The sequence below is a fragment of the Musca autumnalis genome, unplaced genomic scaffold, assembly GCF_047663935.1.
Source record: "Musca autumnalis isolate F117 unplaced genomic scaffold, ASM4766393v1 scaffold_4, whole genome shotgun sequence".
In the NCBI taxonomy this organism is placed as follows: Eukaryota; Metazoa; Arthropoda; class Insecta; order Diptera; family Muscidae; genus Musca; species Musca autumnalis.
The window spans coordinates 240,293,805-240,317,793 of record NW_027411977.1 but is presented as its reverse complement, the minus strand read 5'-3'; the positions used below and the strand labels follow the sequence as shown (position 1 = coordinate 240,317,793).

The 23,989-nt window shown below is 36.7% G+C and overlaps 2 protein-coding genes across 2 annotated transcripts; both read right to left on the bottom strand.

Annotated features, from left to right (window-relative positions):
- Positions 1-9,883: 9,883 nt before the first annotated feature.
- On the bottom strand, positions 9,884-16,576 carry Pgant8 (Polypeptide N-Acetylgalactosaminyltransferase 8). Its single transcript, XM_073981080.1, has 3 exons — positions 16,097-16,576; positions 10,641-11,415; positions 9,884-10,569 (listed from the first exon to the last, which is right to left on the bottom strand). The coding sequence occupies exons 2-3, from the start codon at positions 10,965-10,967 to the stop codon at positions 9,919-9,921; spliced, it is 978 nt and encodes a 325-aa protein (XP_073837181.1). The 5' UTR covers positions 10,968-11,415; positions 16,097-16,576; the 3' UTR covers positions 9,884-9,918.
- Positions 16,577-16,932: 356 nt separating this feature from the next.
- LOC141401990 (sulfotransferase 1E1-like) lies at positions 16,933-20,013 on the bottom strand. Its single transcript, XM_073982588.1, has 5 exons — positions 19,643-20,013; positions 19,455-19,584; positions 17,276-17,603; positions 17,153-17,219; positions 16,933-17,097 (listed from the first exon to the last, which is right to left on the bottom strand). Exons 1-5 carry the CDS (start codon positions 19,945-19,947, stop codon positions 16,962-16,964), a joined length of 966 nt encoding a protein of 321 aa, XP_073838689.1. The 5' UTR covers positions 19,948-20,013; the 3' UTR covers positions 16,933-16,961.
- Between the last annotated feature and the right edge of the window lie 3,976 nt (positions 20,014-23,989).

Here is a 23,989-nt window from a genome sequence, read left to right as displayed (position 1 = left end):
GGAGTCTTTATAGACGAGTGAAAGGAGTCTTTATAGACTAGTAGAAGGAGTCTTTATAGACGAGTGGAAGGAGTCTTTATAGGCGAGTGGAAGGAGTCTTTATAGACGAGTGGAAGGAGTCTTTATAGACGAGTGGAAGAAGTCTTTATAGACGAGTGGAAGAGGTCTTTATAGACGAGTGGAAGAGGTCTTTATAGACGAGTGGAAGGAGTCTTTATAGACGATTGGAAGGAGTCTTAATAGACGAGTGGAAGGAGTCTTTATAGACGAGTGGAAGGAGTCTTTATAGACGAGTGAAAGGAGTCTTTATAGACGAGTGGAAGGAGTCTTTTTTAGACGAGTGGAAGGAGTCTTTTTTAGACGAGTGGAAGGAGTCTTTATAGACGAGTGGAAGGAGTCTTTATAGACGAGTGGAAGGAGTCTTAATAGACGAGTGAAAGGAGTTTTTATAGACGAGTGAAAGGAGTCTTTATAGACGAGTGGTCCTTATAAACGAGTGAAAGGAGTCTTTATAGGCGAGTGAAAGGAGTCTTTATGGACGAGTGAAAGGAGTCTTAATGGACGAGTGAAAGGAACCTTTATAGACGAGTGAAAGGAGTCTTTATAGACGAATGAAATTAGTCTTTATAGACGAGTTCAAGGTAGTATTTATAGCTGAGAAAGGAAAGACGAGCGAAAGGAAGTTTTTAGACGAGCCGAAGGACGATTTTATACCAGGTAAAGAGGTTATTAAATACAACCTAAAGAAAGTCTCTATAGATGAAATGAGAGGAGTTTTATTAACGGGCAGGAAGCGAGCAACAAAGAGTTTTTATAGACGAGTGGAAGTAGTCCTTATGGACGAGTGGAAGGAGTCTTTATAGACGAGTGAAAGCAGTCTTTATAGACTAGTGGAAGCAATCTTTATAGACGAGTGGAAGGAGTCTTTACAGACGATTGGAACGAGTCTTTACAGATGGCCATAAGGGAGCCTTTATAGACTAGCAGAAGGGAGTATTTATAGTCTTTCTAGACGAGCCGAAGGGCGTCTCATAAACGAGTTGATGTTAGTCTTTATAGAGGAGCAGAAGAAAGTATTTATAGACGAGCTGAATTAGGTCGACTAGCTTAAGGGAGCCTTTGTAGACGAACAGGGGTGGTATTTCATGACGATTATTGGGTTGTCTTTATAGACGAACATTAGGTTGGCTTTATAGATGCACTGAACTGTGTCTTCATAGACCAGCAAGAGGCTGTCTTTATAAATTTGCTGAAGGGAGTCTTTATAGGCAATCTGAATGGAGTCTCTACAGGTGAAGTGAACGAAGTCTCTATAGACGAGCTGAAGAACTGTAGTAGAATTTTGTAAATCATTTTTTGAGTTACCGACAAAAATCGGTAGCACAAAAACCCAAAATTATGAATGAAAAGTTCAAATAAAAGTTGACAACACTGTTGCTATCGGCAGACCTTTACGACTACTTTTTAGTGGTCGCTAACTTACCGAATAATATCGTTAATTTGCGAAATTACAAGTAGTTTAATTTTACCGATTTTTGTCGGTAACTCAAAAAATGAGTTACAGAATTCCACTACTGAAGAGTGAATTTATAGACGAGCTGAAGTAGCCTTTATAGGTTGCCAGAAGGGAGTCTTTGTAGACGAAGGGGAGGGATTATTTATAGATGAGCGTTTCGGAGTTTAGTGGATACTTATATTGGTCCTGGACGCCACGAAACTTACCCCAGGATACGAAAAACCCACGTTGCAAGACTTCGCTCATATCACTCAGTCCGATGCTGAGAAAATGCCGCCGAACGAATTTTTTGCCACCTCTGAAAATGTGACATTTGTCTGGGCTGAGAATTTAACCCGGACATACAGTGTACAAGAGCTAAATGTAGAGTGTCTCCATATACGTCTATAATAACAGGTTACGTAGGGCTTATTTATTCTTGACTGAAGACTAGGATGTGGGCATAGACGATCGCGTCCTCTTAGGTAAGCGTTTGAATCGAAATGAGGCATGAATATGTTAAGAACAAATCTAAAGAGAACTGAAAACGGAGGACAATGGGTGGATATAGATACAATCATGAAGATATGCAATGCTCGGAGACTCCTTAAAAAACGAGCCAAACACTTTTAGAAATAGCTAAAATAAAATAATAATAATTAGATAATAGCTAAGTAATACCTGTGAGCGGATAAATGTTATCCTTTGCATACCAACTTGGTATAACGATTAAAATATAATCGGCAATCAGCACCCTATGAAGTTTTTCTTAAGATATACTCCGTAATTTCGCTCATGATTTATTTTTTGGGCAGTCTTTATGTACCAGCAGCAGCGATGTCTTAAGCACAATCAGTGAGATATTATATCTACAAGCAATATTGCTGCCCTCAATATTATCCATAATCTTTAAATTTTTTGGAAACCGCCAATTCCCCTCCACAAAATAAAATTCTCAAAAAAGAATTGTTTGTCATATGAATTTTAGCATAATCCCGAGAATTATTTCGCACAATCAAAATAAGTAACAATTTTTTCCCATATTTGCGTTTATTTTTAAGCAAAATATTGACACAAAATTATGCCATACAAAGAAGCGGAACTTGGAAAAAAAGTGGGAAATCATTCAACGAATTACGCTGCTGCTGATGATGATGGTGTGGCCATGTAAACAACCCATTCAAGCAGCAGCAGCAACAACAACAACATCAAGAAACCCAAAATAAATCCCCAAAAAATCTCTGATGACGAAGGACAGATTTTATGCGGAACTCTCAAGTGGTTTCATTTAATGTGTGTAATGTTGACACAAGGAATTACTTTCGAGTGTGGAGAGATGGATGGACGGACGGACAGATGGAGGATGGATGGATGGGTATATAGATAAATTACTACGCTGCAGAATGTATTTAACTATTGCTTCGGTAGCAATGACAGCCAAGTTTTGAATTTAAACAAAGGTTCACATTCAAATCATATTGGCGTTTACCACTTTTCCCTCTCATTCTCCATGGATTTGAATGAAATCTGTTTTGTTGAAATTTCAAATTGTGCTGCTTGCTGCTGTTGGTTAGGTTAGTTTTGTTTGGATTTCGTATTATTCGTTAATATTTCTCTTTTCAATAATTTTGAGTTGTTTGTTTTGAAAAGATTCATAAATTTATGCATTATGAAAATATTGACAATAATTTAGAAAAGTATTGTTTAATTGTTAGGTCAGATGACATGTCAAAAACGGCTTAGTGGTAGCTGAATACATTGGCGCCCAATACCAATAGCAATTAGGGAAATGCTACTCTTAACACTTCATTATTTCCTGACAAAATTCAAAACCTAACCTATCATAAATAATTATTAAGAAAAAAAAATAAGTAAATTTATAAAATTTGCCAGCGTTTTAATAGACTACTTGTACCATTTCAAATTCAAATCCTAAGCTATCATAAAAAATTATTAATAGAAAACCTAAATTTAGCCATAGCGTTCTCCAGGTTTTTAATTAACTCTTCGCTGGCAGGCATCTTGTCTTGCAAGTATTCTTTGCTTCTGATTTTGCAATTTGTATTAATTTGCATTTTACTGTCACTATTTGCATAGCTTTTTAGCATACCTATGTGACGAATATATGCCGCTGTTAATTCGCAAAGTGACGTTATGAACATTTTTTATTGGAACCAGGCAGCACAGGGGTTCTATTTTTGGTAAATTAAATATTCCGTAATTTCTAGTTTTATTTTTTTGGCAAATAAATTGTAGTATTCTTTTTTATGGAAGTTTGACGTCAGGCATAGTAGTAACTATGGACTAGAGAGCAGAGTACTATAGCACAAATATGAAATGCGGTTCTTTATAGCGAAATAAATCTTTATAAGCGATATTTTTATTTATTTATGGGTGCCAGAAGGCATACATTTAAAATTGTTGGTAGTGTTTCCGTCATTAATGACCATTAGTCGATGAAACAGTTTCAAATTCCATGCCCTTAATGTCGTCAATATAAACTTCTTAACAGTCAGCTCGTCCAACAATTTAACCACTCATTAGACTTTTGAAAGTCAAACGGACAATTTTTTTTGGAGAAAAGACGACCATCAGCTCGTCTATAAAGACGACCATCAGCTCGTCTATAAAGACGACCATCAGCTCGTCTATAAAGACGACCATCAGCTCGTCTATAAAGACGACCATCAGCTCGTCTATAAAGACGACCATCAGCTCGTCTATAAAGACGACCATCAGCTCATCTATAAAGACGACCATCAGCTCGTCTATAAAGACGACCATCAGCTCGTCTATAAAGACGACCATCAGCTCATCTATAATGACGACCATCAGCTCTTCTATAAAGACGACCATCAGCTCGTCTATAAAGACGACCATCAGCTCGTCTATAAAGACGACCTTCCGCTCGTCTATAAAGACGTACATCAGCTCGTCTATAAAGACGATCATCAGCTCGTCTATAAAGACGATCATCAGCTCATCTATAAAGACGACCTTCAGCTCGTCTATAAAGACGACCTTCAGCTCGTCTATAAAGACGACCTTCAGCTCGTCTATAAAGACGACCTTCAGCTCGTCTATAAAGACGACCTTCAGCTCGTCTATAAAGACAACCATCAGCTCGTCTTTAAAGACTCCCTTTCGCTCGTCTATAAAGACGACCATCACCACGTCTATAGAGACGATCATCAGATCGTCTATGAAGACGACCTTCAGCTCGTCGTCTATAAAGACGACCATCACCTCGTCTATAGAGACGACCATCAGCTCGTCTATAAAGACGACCATCAGCTCGTCTATAAAGACGACCATCAGCTCGTCTATAAAGACGACCATCAGCTCGTCTTTAAAGACTCCCTTTCGCTCGTCTATAAAGACGACCATCACCTCGTCTTCAGAGACGACCATCAGATCGTCTATGAAGACGACCTTCAGCTCGTCGTCTATAAAGACGACCTTCAGCTCGTCGTCTATAAAGACGACCTTCAGCTCGTCGTCTATAAAGACGACCTTCAGCTCGTCGTCTATAAAGACGACCTTCAGCTCGTCGTCTATAAAGACGACCTTCAGCTCGTCGTCTATAAAGACGACCTTCAGCTCGTCGTCTATAAAGACGACCTTCAGCTCGTCGTCTATAAAGACGACCTTCAGCTCGTCGTCTATAAAGACGACTTTCAGCTCGTCGTCTATAAAGACGACCTTCAGCTCGTCGTCTATAAAGACGACCTCCAGCTCGTCGTCTATAAAGACGACCTTCAGCTCGTCGTCTATAAAGACGACCTTCAGCTCGTCGTCTATAAAGACGACCTTCAGCTCGTCGTCTATAAAGACGACCTTCAGCTCGTCGTCTATAAAGACGACCTTCAGCTCGTCGTCTATAAAGACGACCTTCAGCTCGTCGTCTATAAAGACGACCTTCAGCTCGTCGTCTATAAAGACGACCTTCAGCTCGTCGTCTATAAATACGACCTTCAGCTCGTCGTCTATAAAGACGACCTTCAGCTTGTCGTCTATAAAGACGACCTTCAGCTCGTCGTCTATAAAGACGACCTTCAGCTCGTCGTCTATAAAGACGACCTTCAGCTCGTCGTCTATAAAGACGACCTTCAGCTCGTCGTCTATAAAGACGCCCTTCAGCTCGTCGACTATAAAGACTCCCTTCAGCTCGTCGTCTATAAAGACGACCTTCAGCTCGTCGTCTATAAAGACGACCTTCAGCTCGTCGTCTATAAAGACGACCTTCAGCTCGTCGTCTATAAAGACGACCTTCAGCTCGTCGTCTATAAAGACGACCTTCAGCTCGTCGTCTATAAAGACGACCTTCAGCTCGTCGTCTATAAAGACGACCTTCAGCTCGTCGTCTATAAAGACGACCTTCAGCTCGTCGTCTATAAAGACGACTTTCAGCTCGTCGTCTATAAAGACGACCTTCAGCTCGTCGTCTATAAAGACGACCTCCAGCTCGTCGTCTATAAAGACGACCTTCAGCTCGTCGTCTATAAAGACGACCTTCAGCTCGTCGTCTATAAAGACGACCTTCAGCTCGTCGTCTATAAAGACGACCTTCAGCTCGTCGTCTATAAAGACGACCTTCAGCTCGTCGTCTATAAAGACGACCTTCAGCTCGTCGTCTATAAAGACGACCTTCAGCTCGTCGTCTATAAAGACGACCTTCAGCTCGTCGTCTATAAATACGACCTTCAGCTCGTCGTCTATAAAGACGACCTTCAGCTTGTCGTCTATAAAGACGACCTTCAGCTCGTCGTCTATAAAGACGACCTTCAGCTCGTCGTCTATAAAGACGACCTTCAGCTCGTCGTCTATAAAGACGACCTTCAGCTCGTCGTCTATAAAGACGCCCTTCAGCTCGTCGACTATAAAGACTCCCTTCCGCTCGTCGTCCATAAAGACGACCATCAGCTCGTCTATAAAGACGACCTTCAGCTCGTCTATAAAGCGACCTTCAACTCGTCTATAAAGACGACCTTCAGCTCGTCTATAAAGCGACCTTCAACTCGTCTATAAAGACGACCTTCAGCTCGTCGTCTATAAAGACGACCTTCAGCTCGTCGTCTACAAAGACGACCTTCAGCTCGTCGTCTATAAAGACGACCTTCAGCTCGTCGTCTCTAAAGACGACCTTCAGCTCGTCGTCTACAAAGACGACCTTCAGCTCGTCGTTTATAAAGACGACCTTCAGCTCGTCTATTAAGACGGCCATCAGCTCGTCTATAAAGACGACCATCAGCTCGTCTATAAAGACGACCATCAGCTCGTCTATAAAGACTCGTCTATAAAGACGACCATCAGCTCGTCTATAAAGACTCGTCTATAAAGACGACCATCAGCTCGTCTATAAAGACTCGTCTATAAAGACGACCTTCAGCTCGTCGTCTATAAAGACGACCTTCAGCTCGTCGTCTACAAAGACGACCTTCAGCTCGTCGTCTATAAAGACGACCTTCAGCTCGTCGTCTCTAAAGACGACCTTCAGCTCGTCGTCTACAAAGACGACCTTCAGCTCGTCGTTTATAAAGACGACCTTCAGCTCGTCTATTAAGACGGCCATCAGCTCGTCTATAAAGACGACCATCAGCTCGTCTATAAAGACGACCATCAGCTCGTCTATAAAGACTCGTCTATAAAGACGGCCATCAGCTCGTCTATAAAGACTCGTCTATAAAGACGACTATCAGCTCGTCTATAAAGACGGCCATCAGCTCGTCTATAAAGACGACCATCAGCTCGTCTATAAAGACGAGCATCAGCTCGTCTATAAAGACGACCATCAGCTCGTCTATAAAATCGAGCAACAGCTTGTCTATAAAGACTCCCTAACGCTAGTCTATAAAGACTCCCTTCGGCTCGTCTATAAAACTGCCTAACGCTCGTCTATAAAGACTCTATAACGTCTATAAAAACTCCCTAACGTCTATAAAGACTCCCTAACGGTCGTCTATAAAGACTCCCTAACGCTCGTCTATAAATACTCCCTTCCGCTCGTCTATAAAGACTCCCTTCCGCTCATTGATAACGACTCCCTTCCTCTCACCTATCAAGACTCCCTTCCGCTCATTTATAAAGGCTCCCTTCCGCATGTCTATAAAGACTCTTTTCCGCTCATTTATAAAGACTCCCTTCCGCTCGTCTATAAAGACTCCCTGCCGATCATTTATAAAGACTTCTTTCCGCTCATTTATAAAGACTTCCTTCTGCTTTTCTTTAAAGAATCCCTTCCACTCGTCTATAAAGACTCCCTTCCACTCGTCTATAAAGACTCCCTACAGCTCGTCTATAAAGACTCCCTACAGCTCGTCTATAAAGACTCCCTACAGCTCGTCTATAAAGACTATCTACAGCTCGTATATAAAGACACTCTTTAGCTCGTCTATAAAAACTCTCTTCGGCTCGTTTATAGAGACTCCCATCGGCCCGTCTATAAAGACGACCATCAGCTCGTCTATAAAATCGAGCAACAGCTTGTCTATAAAGACTCCCTTCGGCTCGTCTATAAAACTGCCTAACGCTCGTCTATAAAGACTCCCTTCCGCTCGTCTATAAATACTCCCTTCCGCTCGTCTATAAAGACTCCCTTCCGCTCATTGATAAAGACTCCCTTCCTCTCACCTATCAAGACTCCCTTCCGCTCATTTATAAAGGCTCCCTTCCGCATGTCTATAAAGACTCTTTTCCGCTCATTTATAAAGACTCCCTTCCGATCATTTATAAAGACTTCTTTCCGCTCATTTATAAAGACTTCCTTCCACTCGTCTATAAAGACTCCCTACAGCTCGTCTATAAAGACTCCCTACAGCTCGTCTATAAAGACTCCCTACAGCTCGTATATAAAGACACTCTTTAGCTCGCCTATAAAAACTCTCTTCGGCTCGTTTATAGAGACTCCCATCGGCCCGTCTAAAAAGACGACCATCAGCTCGTCTATAAAATCGAGCAACAGCTTGTCTATAAAGACTCCCTACAGCTCGTCTATAAAGACTCCCTTCAGCTCGTCTATAAAGACGACCTTCAGCTCGTCGTCTACAAAGACGACCTTCAGCTCGTCGTCTATAAAGACGACCTTCAGCTCGTCGTCTACAAAGACGACCTTCAGCTCGTCGTTTATAAAGATGACCTGCAGCTCGTCTATTAAGACGGCCATCAGCTCGTCTATAAAGACGACCATCAGCTCGTCTATAAAGACGACCATCAGCTCGTCTATAAAGACGACCATCAGCTTGTCTATAAAGACGACCATCAGCTCGTCTATAAAGACGACCTTCAGCTCGTCTATAAAGACGACCATCAGCTCGTCTATAAAGACGACCATCAGCTCGTCTATAACGACGACCATCAGCTTGTCTATAAAGACGACCATCAGCTTGTCTATAAAGACGACCATCAGCTCGTCTATAAAGACGACCATCAGCTCGTCTATAAAGACGACCTTCAGCTCGTCTATAAAGACGACCATCAGCTCGTCTATAAAGACGACCATCAGCTCGTCTATAACGACGACCATCAGCTTGTCTATAAAGACGACCATCAGCTCGTCTATAAAGACGACCATCAGCTCGTCTATAAAGACGACCATCAGCTCGTCTATAAAGACGACCATCAGCTCGTCTATAAAGACGACCATCAGCTCGTCTATAAAATCGAGCAACAGCTTGTCTATAAAGACTCCCTAACGCTAGTCTATAAAGACTCCCTTCGGCTCGTCTATAAAACTGCCTAACGCTCGTCTATAAAGACTCTATAACGTCTATAAAAACTCCCTAACGTCTATAAAGACTACCTAACGCTCGTCTATAAAGACTCCCTAACGCTCATCTATAAAGACTCCCTAAAGCTCGTCTATAAAGACGACCATCAGTTCGTCTATAAAGACGACCATCAGTTCGTCTATAAAGACGACCATCAGCTCGTCTATAAAGAATCCGTAACGCTCGTGTGTAAAGACTCCCTAACGCTCATCTATAAAGACTCCCTAACGCTCGACTCCCTTCAGCTGGTCTATAAAAACTTCCTTCCGCTCGTTTATAAAGACGACCTTAAGCTTGTCTATAAAGACTTCCGTCAGCTCGACTATAGAGACTCCCTTCAGCTCATCTATAAAGACTCCCTTCAGCTCGTCTATGAAGACTACCATAAGCTTGTCTGTAAAGCGGTGGTGCTCAAAATATTTTGTGCATTAGTCTCTCTGAGCGAGTCTATCCCTTGCTACACCAAGGCAGATGAGAATAAAGAGAACATATGTTGTTGTTGTAGTCACGTTAACGTACATGGGCGATCTTGGCTGCTGTAAAGACTCCTTGCAGCTCGTCTATAAAACCCTTATCATCTCAGATCTCTCTCTTCTCCAAACAACATTTCTAAAAATTTTCATTCCGAAATCCTTAAAACAGGATTCCGTTTCTTTATTAATCTTTAAAAAAATATTCCATTGCAGTTTCATTGACATAACCGAATTTCCATTTCTGTTCGAGCTTGGTGAGGTCACAAAAGTTGACGAAAACTTTTCGACTTTTCGCCTCCATCTCCATGCAGCGTTGCTGATGTGTCTCCTTACCCTGGATAAGCATTTGTGTATTGCGATCATAATACCACCATTGATTACCACCACGATTGTGACAAGGCCATAACCAAATTGGTGCATGGGCAGACCATGTTTGCACCTCCAAACAATTGCCATGATGCTGGAGGTCGCGACGAAATCCGAGATGCCATTTTTGTGAATCATAGGGATATTTCAAATCGGGAGAGCAGGGCTTAAGGACATCTTGTAAAATGTGTCTTGGTTCTATGTGGTCCATATCTAAGCATAGCTGTGGGTGGGCCAAACTTTGTATGGCACCGCTGGCAAAATCTGGTGGCTTTATGGGGGGATATGCTTTCAGCAAATCCGGGGCTATGTTGTGCATAAACCATTTGAATGGTCGGCATTTTAAGTCGCTTCTTAATTGTTTTTGCTGCGTTAAATTTCCCGCCATGATTTGATTCAATTTCGGGATGTGTTCATACAAATAGTCCTTGTACTCATCCATCCAGACCTCGGCCACACGTTTGTAGTTCTAAAATTGAAGGATTTTAAGGAAGCCATTATTTCAAACAATCTAAAATTTTCAATTTTTTTTTAATTTACCTTTGATATAAAATCATCTTTCCGCTTTGTGTAGCTAACTGCAAATTCCGGTGAACGATATAAATGACCCACTCGGGAACAGGGCACCTCCAGTAGGCGACCACCACAGAGCCAAAGTTTAAAACTCAATTCATACTGCTCGGCTCCCCATATTTCCAAGCCTCTATCATAACCACCCAAATGCCAAAAATAATCCCTCCGTATGGCAAATAAACCTCCATTCATTATGGGATTGTTGTGAGGTTCAGGATCTGTGGCTTCTTCTTCCCTAAGTAACGGCAATTGTACATAATTAAATTGCCAATTAAACCCACCCCGTGATGGCATACCACCCTGATATTCAAAGCTGTCGAATTTGATAATGTCAATAATGGGTGTGGTAGAGGTGTTGGGGTTTTCAACAATGGGCGTCAACAGTGGAGGAAGCCAGTTTACATTTACCTCAACATGGGCATCTAGGAATACCAATACTTCGCCTTTGGCCTTACGTGCTCCTATAAGGCGGGCTCGAATTAAACCTTCCCTTTGTTGCAGATCTATATGTTGCACCTTCTTGGGAAATTGTTGAGCTATATAGCTGCGGATGTCTTGGATTTGCTCATCGTTTATGTTTTGACTGAAATCATTGACCAGTATGATTTCGTAAAGTAATTCATCGGGCGTTCGTTCCCATAAGCTGTGTAGCGTGCGCACTAGCACTGAGGGTTCTTCATTGTAGTAGACAATGATAATACTGCAGGTAGGTAATTGAGCGGAATATAATTTACTTCTGCATCTGGAATAATTAAGAACAAATGTACCATTATAAAAAATCAAATATAAAATATATTCATGGGTTCATATAAAGACCCCGTGTATGACATGTCCTTTATATAGACTCCGTCACTAGTCTCACAGGTCTTGCGTTCGGGTATAAAAACTCCTCACAATGTGTAATAATTCACTTCAATTGATAGAAGACCTCCTGACAGCCTACTAGAAATAAAAAATCTTCTACAGGTATATTATATGTAGTTAGAAGACCTCCTATCTGTTTCAAAGAATAGAAGTCATCTCAATGAAAACGGATTTGTCAAATGTCTTCAACGGATAGAAGAGCTCTTAAAGGTCTTTAATTGATAGAAGACCTATTTATATTTTAAAAAATATTTTTTAAGCCCTGGATATTAAAAAAAAACATTTCTTTCATGGCTTGTATTTTTTAAAGCCTTTGATTTTTTAAAGAATATTTTTGAAATTTTACAAAATATTGTTAAAGTCGCGAATTTTTAAAAAAAATATATTTTTATTATTTTTTCATGTCGAAAAGAAAAAGAAAATAGACTTAAAGTCGCGAATTTTTTAAAAAAATATTTTTTTTAGATTTATTTTTCAAACCGAGGGTGTTTTAAAACATATTTTTTCACGCCATGGATATTTTAAAGTTATTATTAAACATTTTTTCAATCCGTGGCTTAAAAAAAAAATTCAAACATTGAATTAAAAAAAATCTTGCAGTGAATTTATTAAAAATATTTTTAAGCTATGGATTTTTATACCCTACACCACTATGTGGGGAGGGTATTATAAGTTGGTTTTGGCCAAAAAGTTTGTAACGCATCGAAATAATGGTCCTAGACCCATACTTATATATACCAAAATGAATGTCTCGACGAGCTGAGTCGATCTGGCGTCTGTGTGTCCGTCCGTCTGTCCATCTAAACCTTGTAATCAAGCAATTTTGATCGGATCGTCACGAAATTTTGGATGTTGATGAGGGTCCCGGTTGGGAAGAAGCCTATTGATTTTGGTGATGGTCGGATAATATTTAGGGGTCGGAATGGGCCAAAAACATATGTGCATAAAAAGACAACGTTTTTTTCAAACCGAATATCTCAGCTTCTGTATGGGGTATACCAAAAGCAAAACCTGACAATGAAAGTAGAAAATATCACATTTTTAATGATGTAAAGTAGGTTCTCGTAGGTGGTCAAATAATAGAGATATCGCAATAGTCGGTAATACATACTTTTTTCCACTTTCTTTGCAATTTTGATCGGATCATCACGAAATTTTCTCACAGAGATGGAAGCAATTTGATGTTGGTGATGTCGATAGTAGTCAAATATAAAATTAAATATTAATTATTTTGTTTTAGTTCGCCTTAAGTCATTTGGTATAAAAGCCAGATAGGTGAAAACTTTCGTATCTCCCTAAAAGAAATGTTTTCGAGTGAAAAGATAATGCACAGAGGTAGTGGTGTAGGGTATCACATAGTCGGCCCCGTACCGACTATAGCCTTTTCTCACTTGTTTAAATATATCTTAAGCCATGGAATTAAAAAAATATTTTGAATTTTGGATTTTTTTAAGTATATTTTGGATTTTTTAATATTTTTTAAGCCGTGAATAAAAAAAATATTTTCTTAAGCCGTGGATTTTTTAAAAATAATATATTTCAAGGCTTGGATTTAAAACAAATATTTTTGTCAAGCAGTGGATTTTAAAATTAAAAAAAAATATTTTTCAAGGCATGGTTTTAAAAAAATATATTTCAAAAAAAAAATATTTTTTCAAGATGTGGCTTTAAAAAAAAACATTATTTCAAGCCGTGGCTTAAAAAAGAAACTACTTTTTTAGGGCGTGGATTTTTAAAAATAATATTTTTCAAGGCTTGGATTTTTTAAAAATATTTTTCTTAAAGCTGTAGATTTTCTAACAAAAATGTTTTTTTCAAGCCGTGGATTTTCTAAAAAAAATGTTTTTTTCAAGCCGTGGATTTTCTAAAAAAATGTTTTTTCAAGCCGCGGATTTTTTAAAAAAATGTTTAAAGTCGTGGATTTTAAAACAAAAATATTTTTTCAAGCCGTGGATTTTCTAAATAAAATTTTTTTCAAGCCGTGGATTTTCTAAAATATGTTTTTTTCAAGCCGTGCATTTTCTAAAAAAAAATGTTTTTTCAAGCCGTGGATTTTCTGAAAAAACGTTTAAAGCGGTGGATTTTAAAACAAACTTATTTTTTCAAGCAGTGGATTTTCTAAAAAATGTTTTTTTCAAACCGGAGATTTTCTAAAAAATGTTTTTTTTAAGGCGTGGAATTTCTAAAAAAATGTTTTTTTTAAGCCGTGGAATTTCTAAAAAAAAATTTAAAGCCGGGGACATAATTTTTCAAGCCGTGGATTTTCTAACAAAATATTTAAAAAAAATTGTGTTCAAGCCGTGTATTTTCTAAAAAATATTTTTTTTCAATCCGTGAATTTTGTAATTTTTTTTACAAGCCGTGACTTTTGTAATTTTTTTTTCAACCCAAGGATTTTCTAAAAAATAAAGGTTTCAACCCGTTTCAAAATCATTTTTTCAAGCCGTGGATATTTTAAAAAATAATCTTTTCAAACCGTGGATTTTCTAAAAAATAATTTATTCAAGCCATGGATTTTCTCAAAAATTATTTATTCAAGCGTTGGATTTTCTCAAAAATCAATTTTCACGCCGTGGATTTTCTAAAAAAATAATTTTTAAAATAATTGTTTCGAGCTGTGGATTTTCTGAAAAATATTTTTTTCAAGCCGTCGATTTTCTGAAAAAAGTTTTCAAGCCGTCGATATTCTGAAAAAAGTTTTCAAGCCGTGGATTTTCTAAAAAAATATTTTCCCAAGCCGTGGATCTTCTAAACAAATTTTAAAGCCATGCATTTTCTAAAAAATATTTAAAGCCGTGGAATTTAAAACAAAAATATTTTTTCAAGCCGTGGATTTTAAAACAATAATATTTTTTCAAGCCGTGGATATTATAAAAAAAATTTAAAAAAATTTTGTTCAAGCCGTGGATTTTCTAAAAAAAATAACTTTTTCAAGCCGGATTTTCTAAAAAAATAATTTTTTCAAGCCGGATTTTCTAAATTTTTTTTCAACTCATGGATTTTCTAAAAAAAATATATTTTCCAAGCCGTGGATTATCTAAAAAATAATTTTTAAGCCGTGGATTTTCTGAAAAATATTTTTTTGAAGTCGTCGATTTTTAAACAAAATATTTCTTAAGTCTTGAGTTTCTTAAAAAATATTTTTGATGATGTGGATTTTCTAAAAAATAATTTTTTTAAGCCGTGGAATTTTAAAGAATATTTTGATTTTTTAAAAAATAATTTTCAAGTCGCAAACTTCTTAAAAAATATGTTTTCAAAATGTGGATTTTCTAAAAATATTTGTTTAAGCCGTCGAATTTTTAAAGAATATTTTGATTTTTTAAAAAATAATTCTCAAGTCGCAAACTTCTTAAAAAATATTTTTTCAAAATGTGTATTTTCTAAAAATAAATTTTTAAAGAATATTTAGATTTGTTTAAAAAAATATTTTTTATGCCTTGGTTTTTGTAAAGATTATTTTTGATATTTTAAAAATTAATTTTTCACGCCATGTATATTCTAAAATAATAAATAATAAAGCCTCCCTTCCGCTCGTCTATTCTGACTCCCTTCGCGCTCGTCTATAAAGACTCCCTTCGCTCTCGTCTATAAAGACTCCCTTCGCGCTCGTCTATAAAGACTCCCTTCGCGCTCGTCTATAAAGACACCCTTCGCGCTCGTCTATGAAGACTCCCTTCGCGCTCGTCTGTAAAGACTCCCTTCGCGCTCGTCTATGAAGACTCCCTTCGCGCTCGTCTATAAAAACTCCCTGACGCTCGTCCATAAAGACTCCCTGACGCTCGTCTATAAAGGCTCCTTTCAGGTCGTCTATACAGACTCCCTTCGCTGGTCTATACGACTCCCTTCGCTCGTCTCTACAGACTACCTTTACTCGTCTATACACACTCCCTTTGCTCGTCTATACACACTCCCTTCGCTCGTCTATACACACTCCCTTCGCTCGTCTATACAGACTCCCATCGCTCGTCTATACAGACTCCCTTCGCTCGTCTATACAGACTCCCTTTGCTCATCTATACAGACTCCCTTCGCTGGTCTATACAGACTCCCTTCGCTCGTCTACACAGACTCCCTTCGCTCGTGTCTAAAGACTCCCACCGCTCGTCTGTACAGACTATAAAGTCTCCTATCAACTCGTCTATAATGACACCCTCCAGCTTGTCTATAAAGTCCCCATCCTCCCTCTTTGAGGACTACCTAAGCTCGTCTATAAAGTCTCCCTTATCTAAAGAATAGAACATTCCATCCTTATTTCTACTTCTAAAGTTGTTCGTAGTACTAAATAATGAAGCCGTCTCACAAAAAATAGATCATCACTTGTTTTTTGTTAGAACCACCTTCCCCAAACTTCCTCATCCGATTGCCAATAAAAGTTGGCAAAATCAATTTTATTAATTCCACACACGTTTGGATTGAGCAAACAACAAAGCAATTGGCACCTCTTCACTTGTTTCGCACACAATCGACTACCTCAATGTGGCCTAAAAGATCCCCTCTGTAGTTCACCCTTCCCACCAAACAACACAAATTAGCCACACTCTCACTTAGCCACTTACTTTTTATGCCTTGTATCGGGAACCGACCGCAGCAATGGCAAACTCTCAGAGAGACGAACATTAAAACCGGTTAACTTTAAGCCATTGTCATCGTTGTAACGTTTCTTTGGCCTGGCCGATTGACCAATTTTAAATGGTAGCTGCTGCTGTCTCTGCCGTTGATCGTCTACGCTACTATGGCTTGACCATGTATGCCAATCACGTAATTGCCGATTGCCACGGGTTTAGATTTTGCGGAATTGAATGTTGCGGATCGGGACGTTTGAAAAATGTTAACAGAGCAACATTTTCTACGCTGTAGTCAATAAGACCCGCACTGTAGACGATAATTAATAAAATACTCAGAACACACAGTGAGAATAACAGCAGTAAAAGATACGAAGTCACTTTGCGATTGAACTGATAACGTAACAGAGAGTAAAAGTGTTTGGAGCGGAACATAACGTACGACTGATTTCTGTGTGTGCTATGGTCGAGAGTAAACAAAACAATATCAGCGTCATAAATGGCAGTGGATGGAGCTGCGGCAGAAGCAGTGGCAGCAACGTCGCAGAGGCAAATACTTTATGCGGGAAGCTCAACTAAATGCATTTCGTAAAAACAAAAGCTTCATCAAACTCAAGTTATCAACGATCGATAACAGAGCTTTGGCTAGTTCAAGAAAGACGTTAAAATTTGAAACTGTTACATTTTGAGATTACCTAAAAACATTACATGAGGTCCTTAGACGCTCGTTTGTTGCTCTATAAAAACCCTTTATACAGAAGACTAGAAGAACCCATCATCTGGTTGGTCTTCAAAATACTCCCTTCTGACAATATCAAAACACTTCCTCATGATTGTTTTTGAACAAAAAAAACTTTATTTATAAATGTCCAAAAATATCCTCCTCAGTAAGACCATGCTGGGCCAAATAGTCCCGAGACCAATCATCGATTTTCTTTTGCAACTCTGGGGATAATTCATCCTTAAAGGAGCCCACAATGCCACGGCGCATGAATCTAAAAAGGGACACAATAAACACACAGTAACACTTCACCCCACCACAATACTCACTGGAAATCCTCCTTAGCTGTGGGTACTTGCTGCTTTAGAACTTCGGTTAAATTTATTTTATCATTTCCTAAAAAATATAAAAAAAATTGTGAGCTTTATAAATTTATTTACTGATTCCCTTACCTTTCATGTTTCCAAATGATAAATGATTTAAAATATTCTCCATTTCCTCGCCACTCAGTTGTGGTCTGTCCAAAAATGTGCACAGCTTTTCAATGACCTTGGCCAAATCGCGTTTCATCTCTTCATAGGTGGTAAAGAAGATATTAGGTTCATTGCGCATTTTCCAAAAATCAACAATATGGGTCCAGAAGCAGGTATACATGGTTTCATTGTTCATAAAATCGGTGGCAAAATCATCGATATTATCACCTACCCAGGAACCCATGCCTTTCAAGAAATGATAAGCGGACACAATGGCATCTTTGCAATTGCGGGCAACATAGATGATCTGAAAGAGTAATGGTGAGGTGAGTAATGGTTTCAGATCGGAAAGATATTTAAGCTCTGACAAGCTCAATTTAAAATACCACCGGTCACATTATGAAAACAAGCACTTTTAAAAAAAATATTTTTTCAGGGATCCACAAAACGTGAATTTTTTAAAAAATTATTTTTTTTAGTGATCCGCAAAACGTGGATTTTTTTAAAAAAATATTTGTTTAAAGATCCACAAAACGTGAATTAAAAAAATCCTTTTTCAAAGATCCACAAAAAGTGGATTCTTAAAAAATCTTTTTTTCAAAGATCCACCAAATGTGGATTGTTTAAATATCTTTTCAATATTATACAAAACGTGAATTAAAAAAAATATTTTACAAAATTCCACTCAACGTGGATTTTTTAAAAAATATTTTTTCAAGATTCCACAATACGTGGATTTTTTAAAAAATATTTTTTCAAATTTCCACAATACGTGGATTTTTTAAAAAATATTTTTTCAAATTTCCACAATACGTCGATTTTTTAAAAAATATTTTTTCAAGATTCCACAAAACGTGGATTTTTTAAAAAATATTTTTTCAAGATTCCACAAAACGTGGATTTTTTAAAAAATATTTTTTCAAGATTCCACAAAACTTGGATTTTTTAAAAAATATATTTTCAAGATTCCACAAAACGTGGATTTTTTAAAAAATATTTTTTCAAGATTCCACAAAACGTGGATTTTTTAAAAAATATTTTTTCAAGATTCCACAAAACGTGGATTTTTTAAAAAATATTTTTTCAAGATTCCACAAAACTTGGATTTTTTAAAAAATATTTTTTTCAAGATTCCACAAACGTGGATTTTTTTAAAAAATATTTTTTCAAGATTCCACAAAACGTGGATTTTTTAAAAAATATTTTTTCAAGATTCCACAAAACGTGGATTTTTTAAAAAATATTTTTTCAAGATTCCACAAAACGTGGATTTTTTAAAAAATATTTTTTCAAGATTCCACAAAACGTGGATTTTTTAAAACATATTTTGTCAAGATTCCAGAAAACGTGGATTTTTTAAAAAATATTTTTTCAAGATTCCACAAAACGTGGATTTTTTAAAAAATATTTTTTCAAGATTCCACAAAACGTGGATTTTTTAAAAAATATTTTTTCAAGATTCCACAAAGCGTGGATTTTTTAAAAAATATTTTTTCAAGATTCCACAAAACGTGGATTTTTTAAAAAATATTTTTTTAAAGATTCCACAAAACGTGGATTTTTTAAAAAATATTTTTTTTAAGATTCCACAAAACGTGGATTTTTTAAAAAATATTTTTTCAAGATTCCACAAAACGTAGATTTTTTAAAAAATATTTTTTCAAGATTCCACAAAACGTAGATTTTTTAAAAAATATTTTTTCAAGATTCCACAAATACGTGGATTTTTTAAAAAATATTTTTTCAAGATTCCACAAAACATAGGATCCGCGAAAAGAAAATTGTTTAAAAAATATTTTTTCAATTACCCAAAAAAATTCAGTTTGGAAATTTTTGTATAGACGGATTGCGGATCTTTGTATTTTTTATAACATCCACGTTCTGGGGATTTTTTAAAAAAATATTTTTTTAAGGATTCACAAAAAGTGTTTTTTATTATTTTTAAAGGATCAAAAATGTGTGTTTTTTTGATATTTTTCGAAGATCGACAAAACGTGGATCCAAAAAACGGGAAATTAAAAAAAAGAATTAAAAAAACGTGGATTTTTTAAAAAATATTTTTTTCAAGGATCCCCAGAACGTGGATGTTATAAAAAATACAAAGATCCGCAATCCGTCTATACAAAGATTTCCAAACTGAATTTAAAGTGACACGTACTTTTACTTTCTTCTGCCATATTTCAATTGGCAATAAATTGGCGGGCAGGTGACTTTTAATGACACGAGGGCTGGCTAAAGTTTGGCATATCTCTACGGCATTTGGAGCTGTTACATTCAAACCTGACATGCTAAATAAAATATACGAACATTAGAAGGAACATGGGAATCCTTTGCTTGTCTTCTTACTCTAAAAATGGACTTCTCATAGTCAAATGTTCGCTTTTACATCGCTCGAAATCTAAATTATGTGTGAGCAGCCAAACGGTTTCCTGCATCCATGTTGTACCACATTTAATAAAAGTAACAACAAAGACATCATCCATTCGTGTTTCCATATTTAAAATTTGCGGAAGAAGTTCGTCAAATCGGTTACGTAGACTGCACCATGTCTCAGACCAGTCCTTCTTTAAGGGAATATCCTTGCCTTCGGTGGCATATTGTTTGGATTCAAAAAGAACACGCGCAGTATTCAAAGATCGAGATTTGAACATTTTAAAACTCGAGCGTTTTACTACTGCTGTTGCGTTTTCAACAATAGTCGGGTGGGAACTAAATACAATACCCAAAGAAGAAAAAGACATTTTGTACGTCTTATACGTTATACATATACATAGGTCGAAGAAAACAACAATAACAATTCGTTATCATAAAATATTTTAAATATCGCTGATAATGCGTGGAGCGGTATTATGTGAATATGTAGCAGATACACTCCAGTTCATCTGAATAGAACCAACCAATATTTGTCTACAAATACCGTTATATCTGACGAAGGGAGAGGAATTGTAAATTATAATTTTTGTGGACATGTAGAGTATATAGTAGCCGATATTTTCAATACCTAACATGTTTCACATATGCGTCATAACGGTACTTTTTACTCGCTTTATGAAAAAATGTCAAAATATTAGCATTTTTTAATGGTTCACCAGGATAGAACCACCCTAAGAATTTACACAAATCCTTTGTTAGATGTGGTAAACTTTAACAAAAAGATATTTATAATTATAAATAAATGCCGTGATTATTAATTGCTATCAAATATTGTGCAAAAATTTGTATTAGGGTCTTGAAATTTGATGAAAATCGATGCTTAGAGCTCCAAAAAATATTTTTATGAAGAAATCGGTAGAAACAATTTATAATGGCAAAATTTTATACTGAATTATGTTCAAAATTTTCTATACTACAATAAAATTACAAAAAAGTCACATTTGATAGGTTTATGAGTCCGAAACAGAGGAAATATGGTAAAGATAACTCAAATTTCTACCTTTCCAATCCAAAATTTGATATTTTATCTCAGGAAAGTGAATGCAAATCGATGTGTTCCACCCAGTTGCGTTGGCTGTGGACATTTACAGATCCAAAAAATAAAGAAAATTCCACCGCCGAACGCTCCATGTCAACATCAAGGGCTTTGATTTAGAAGATATCGCATGACATGGAAAGCACAGAAACATAGGCGGTCTTTTTTGTATAATAACGGATCAGAAATATTTTTTCGGTACTTATACTATCAGGAAAATATGTGTGAACATCATAACCATCAAAATTAAACCCTTTTCTTTCGAAAAAATTAACGTTTAACGTTTAAATTAACGCTGTTTCTTCACACCAAATGTCTTAGAACCTTTTGAAATTCCAAAGACTTGATGGTGACATGGAGCGTTCGGCGGTGGAATTTTCGTTATTTTTTGGACCTGTAGATGTCCACAGCCAACGAAACTGAGTGGAACTTATCGATTTGCATTCACTTTCCTGAGATAAAATGTCAAATTTTGAATTGGAAAGGTAGAAATTTGAGTTATCTTTACCATATTTCCTCTGTTTCGGACTCTTAAACCTATCAAATGTGACTTTTTTGTAATTTTATTGTAGTATAGAAAATTTTGAACATAATTCAGTATAAAATTTTGTCTTTATAAATTGTTTCTACCGATTTCTTCATAAAATTATTTTTTTGGAGCTCTAAGCATCGATTTTCATCAAATTTCAAGACCCTAATATACATTTTTGCACAATATTTGATAGCAATTAATACTCACGGCATTTATTTATAATTATAAATATCTTTTTGTTAAAGTTTACCACATCTAACAAAGGATTTGTGTAAATTCTTAGGGTGGTTCTATCCTGGTGAACCATTAAAAAATGCTAATATTTTGACATTTTTTCATAAAGCGAGTAAAAAGTACCGTTATGACGCATATGTGAAACATGTTAGGTATTGAAAATATCGGCTACTATATATTCTACATGTTCACAAAATTATAATTTACAATTCATCTCTTTTCGTCAGATATAACGGTATTTGTAGACAAATATTGGCTGGTTCTATTCAGATGAACCGGAGTGTACATGTAAACTAATTTATATGTATACTTCGTTTTTATTGTAACTTTTTTGTTTTATATTGTAACTTTTTTGTTTATATGGGAGCTTTACACTTGGAAAAATGTATCAATAGATTTAAAGATCATTGTGAGAGTTTGTAGGTATCTTAAGTGGATAATATTAGCTATCTTCCACATCGTATCTACCAACACTCTACACAATTTGAGGCGTTCAGCGCCAAAACGGCCTAACCCACATGTTCAAAAAAATCAAAGTTACTATAAAAAAATCTAACCGGAACCTTTGCAAATATATTTGGAGTTTTTTAGTATTTATTTTAAATGGTTTAAAAAATATTTTTTCAAGCCGTGGATTTTTTAAAAAATAAGTTTTCAGGTTTTTTTTTTAAAATATTTTGTCAAACTATGGATTTTAGAATCTGCGAATAAAAAAAAAAAAATTAAAAAATTCAAGACGTGTTTACTTTTAAATAATATTATTTAAGACTTGGATATTTAAAAAAAATATTTTTTTAAGACGTGGATTTTTTAAAACAACATTTTTTAAGACTTGGACTTTTTTAAATAATATTTTTTAAGACGTGCATTTTTTAATTATACTTTTTTAATACGTGTATTTTTAAATAATATTTTTAAGAAGCGGATTTTTTAAATAAAATTGTATTAAGACGTGGATTTTTTAAATAATATTTTTTAAGAAGTAGAATTTTTAAATAGTATTTTTTTTTATGACGTGGTTTTTTTTAAATAACATTTTTTAAGATTTTTTTTAAGGATTTTTTAAAATACTATTTTCTAAGACGCGGATTTTTTTAAATTATACTTTTTTACTACACGAATTTGTTAAGTAATATTTTTTTAGACGTGGATTTTTTAAATAATACTTTGTTAAGATGAGGATTGGGTGACGTACGGGATGGAAGATACCAAGCAACGGTCCTGACCGGTTTTGACATGGAAAAGCCCAGGATTTATCTTGGTCCCTCTTTCATCTCAAGTGGACACTGACCTCCCCGTGGTGTCACCTGGGGAACTGCCTTTAACACCCGTTTAAGGTAGTGAGCTAACATGTGCCGCGCGTTCTTCCATAAGAACGTTAAAAACTTGGGTTTGGGCGTCGGGCTAGTAACCCTCCTCTAGAAAAAACAGCATACTATGAAAAAAAGAAAGAAAAGAAAAACAACCCCCTCTAAAGTTGACGAACCCCGCAAACGTTTTAAGGACCATGATCTGCGAATCTGCACCTGGAATGTTCGCACTCTTTATAGAGAAGGTGCAGTCTTCGCATTGGCAGACGTACTTGAAAAGTACAAGGCCGATATTACTGCCATACAGGAAATACGATGGAATGGGAAAGGCGTCACAACAACACCTAAAGGTGAGGCACTGTATTATAGCTGCCATGAGTTTAGCATGAGTTTGGTTGCGGATTTGTAGTTAGACTACAAAAGACTAAAACATCTGTTATCCAAAATTGGAAAGGAGAATATCTTTGGCCCAACAGTCGGGAAATTCAGCCTCCACAGTGAAACATCTGACAATGGTATGAGGCTGATAGACTTTGCAGCTGCAAAAAACATGGTAGTTAGCAGTACCAGATTTAATCATCTCGATATTCATAAGGGCACCTGGCTGTCTCCAGATCAGAAAACAATAAATCAAATTGATCATGTTGTGATAGATGGAAGACATTCATCGAGCGTGTTGGATGTACGATCGTTCCGAGGCGCAAACGTTGATTCGGACCACTATCTTGTTGCAGCAAAGGTACGCACCCGCTTAAACGTAGCAAACAAAGAACGAACAGACACAACACGAAAGTTAGACATCGGTAAGCTGCAAACACAACAGATAGCCACAGCATATTCCACTCAACTAGCCCAATTGCTTAATCAAAGCACTCCTCATCCCGATAACATATCAGCGCAATGGCAAGGCATTGCCCACTCCATGCAAACAGCCGCAAAATCCATACTTGGATACCAGAGGCCTCCACCAAGGAATCCATGGTATGACCAGGAGTGTCGTGCTGCTACCGAAGAGAAAAATGCGGCATATAGAGCTACTTTACAATCAGTAGCAACGCGTAGCGCACGAGAGAGACATCGGGAGAAAAGGAGAGAAGAGAAACGTCTTTTCCGCAAGAAAAAGAGAGAAATGGAAAAGCGGGAGTGTG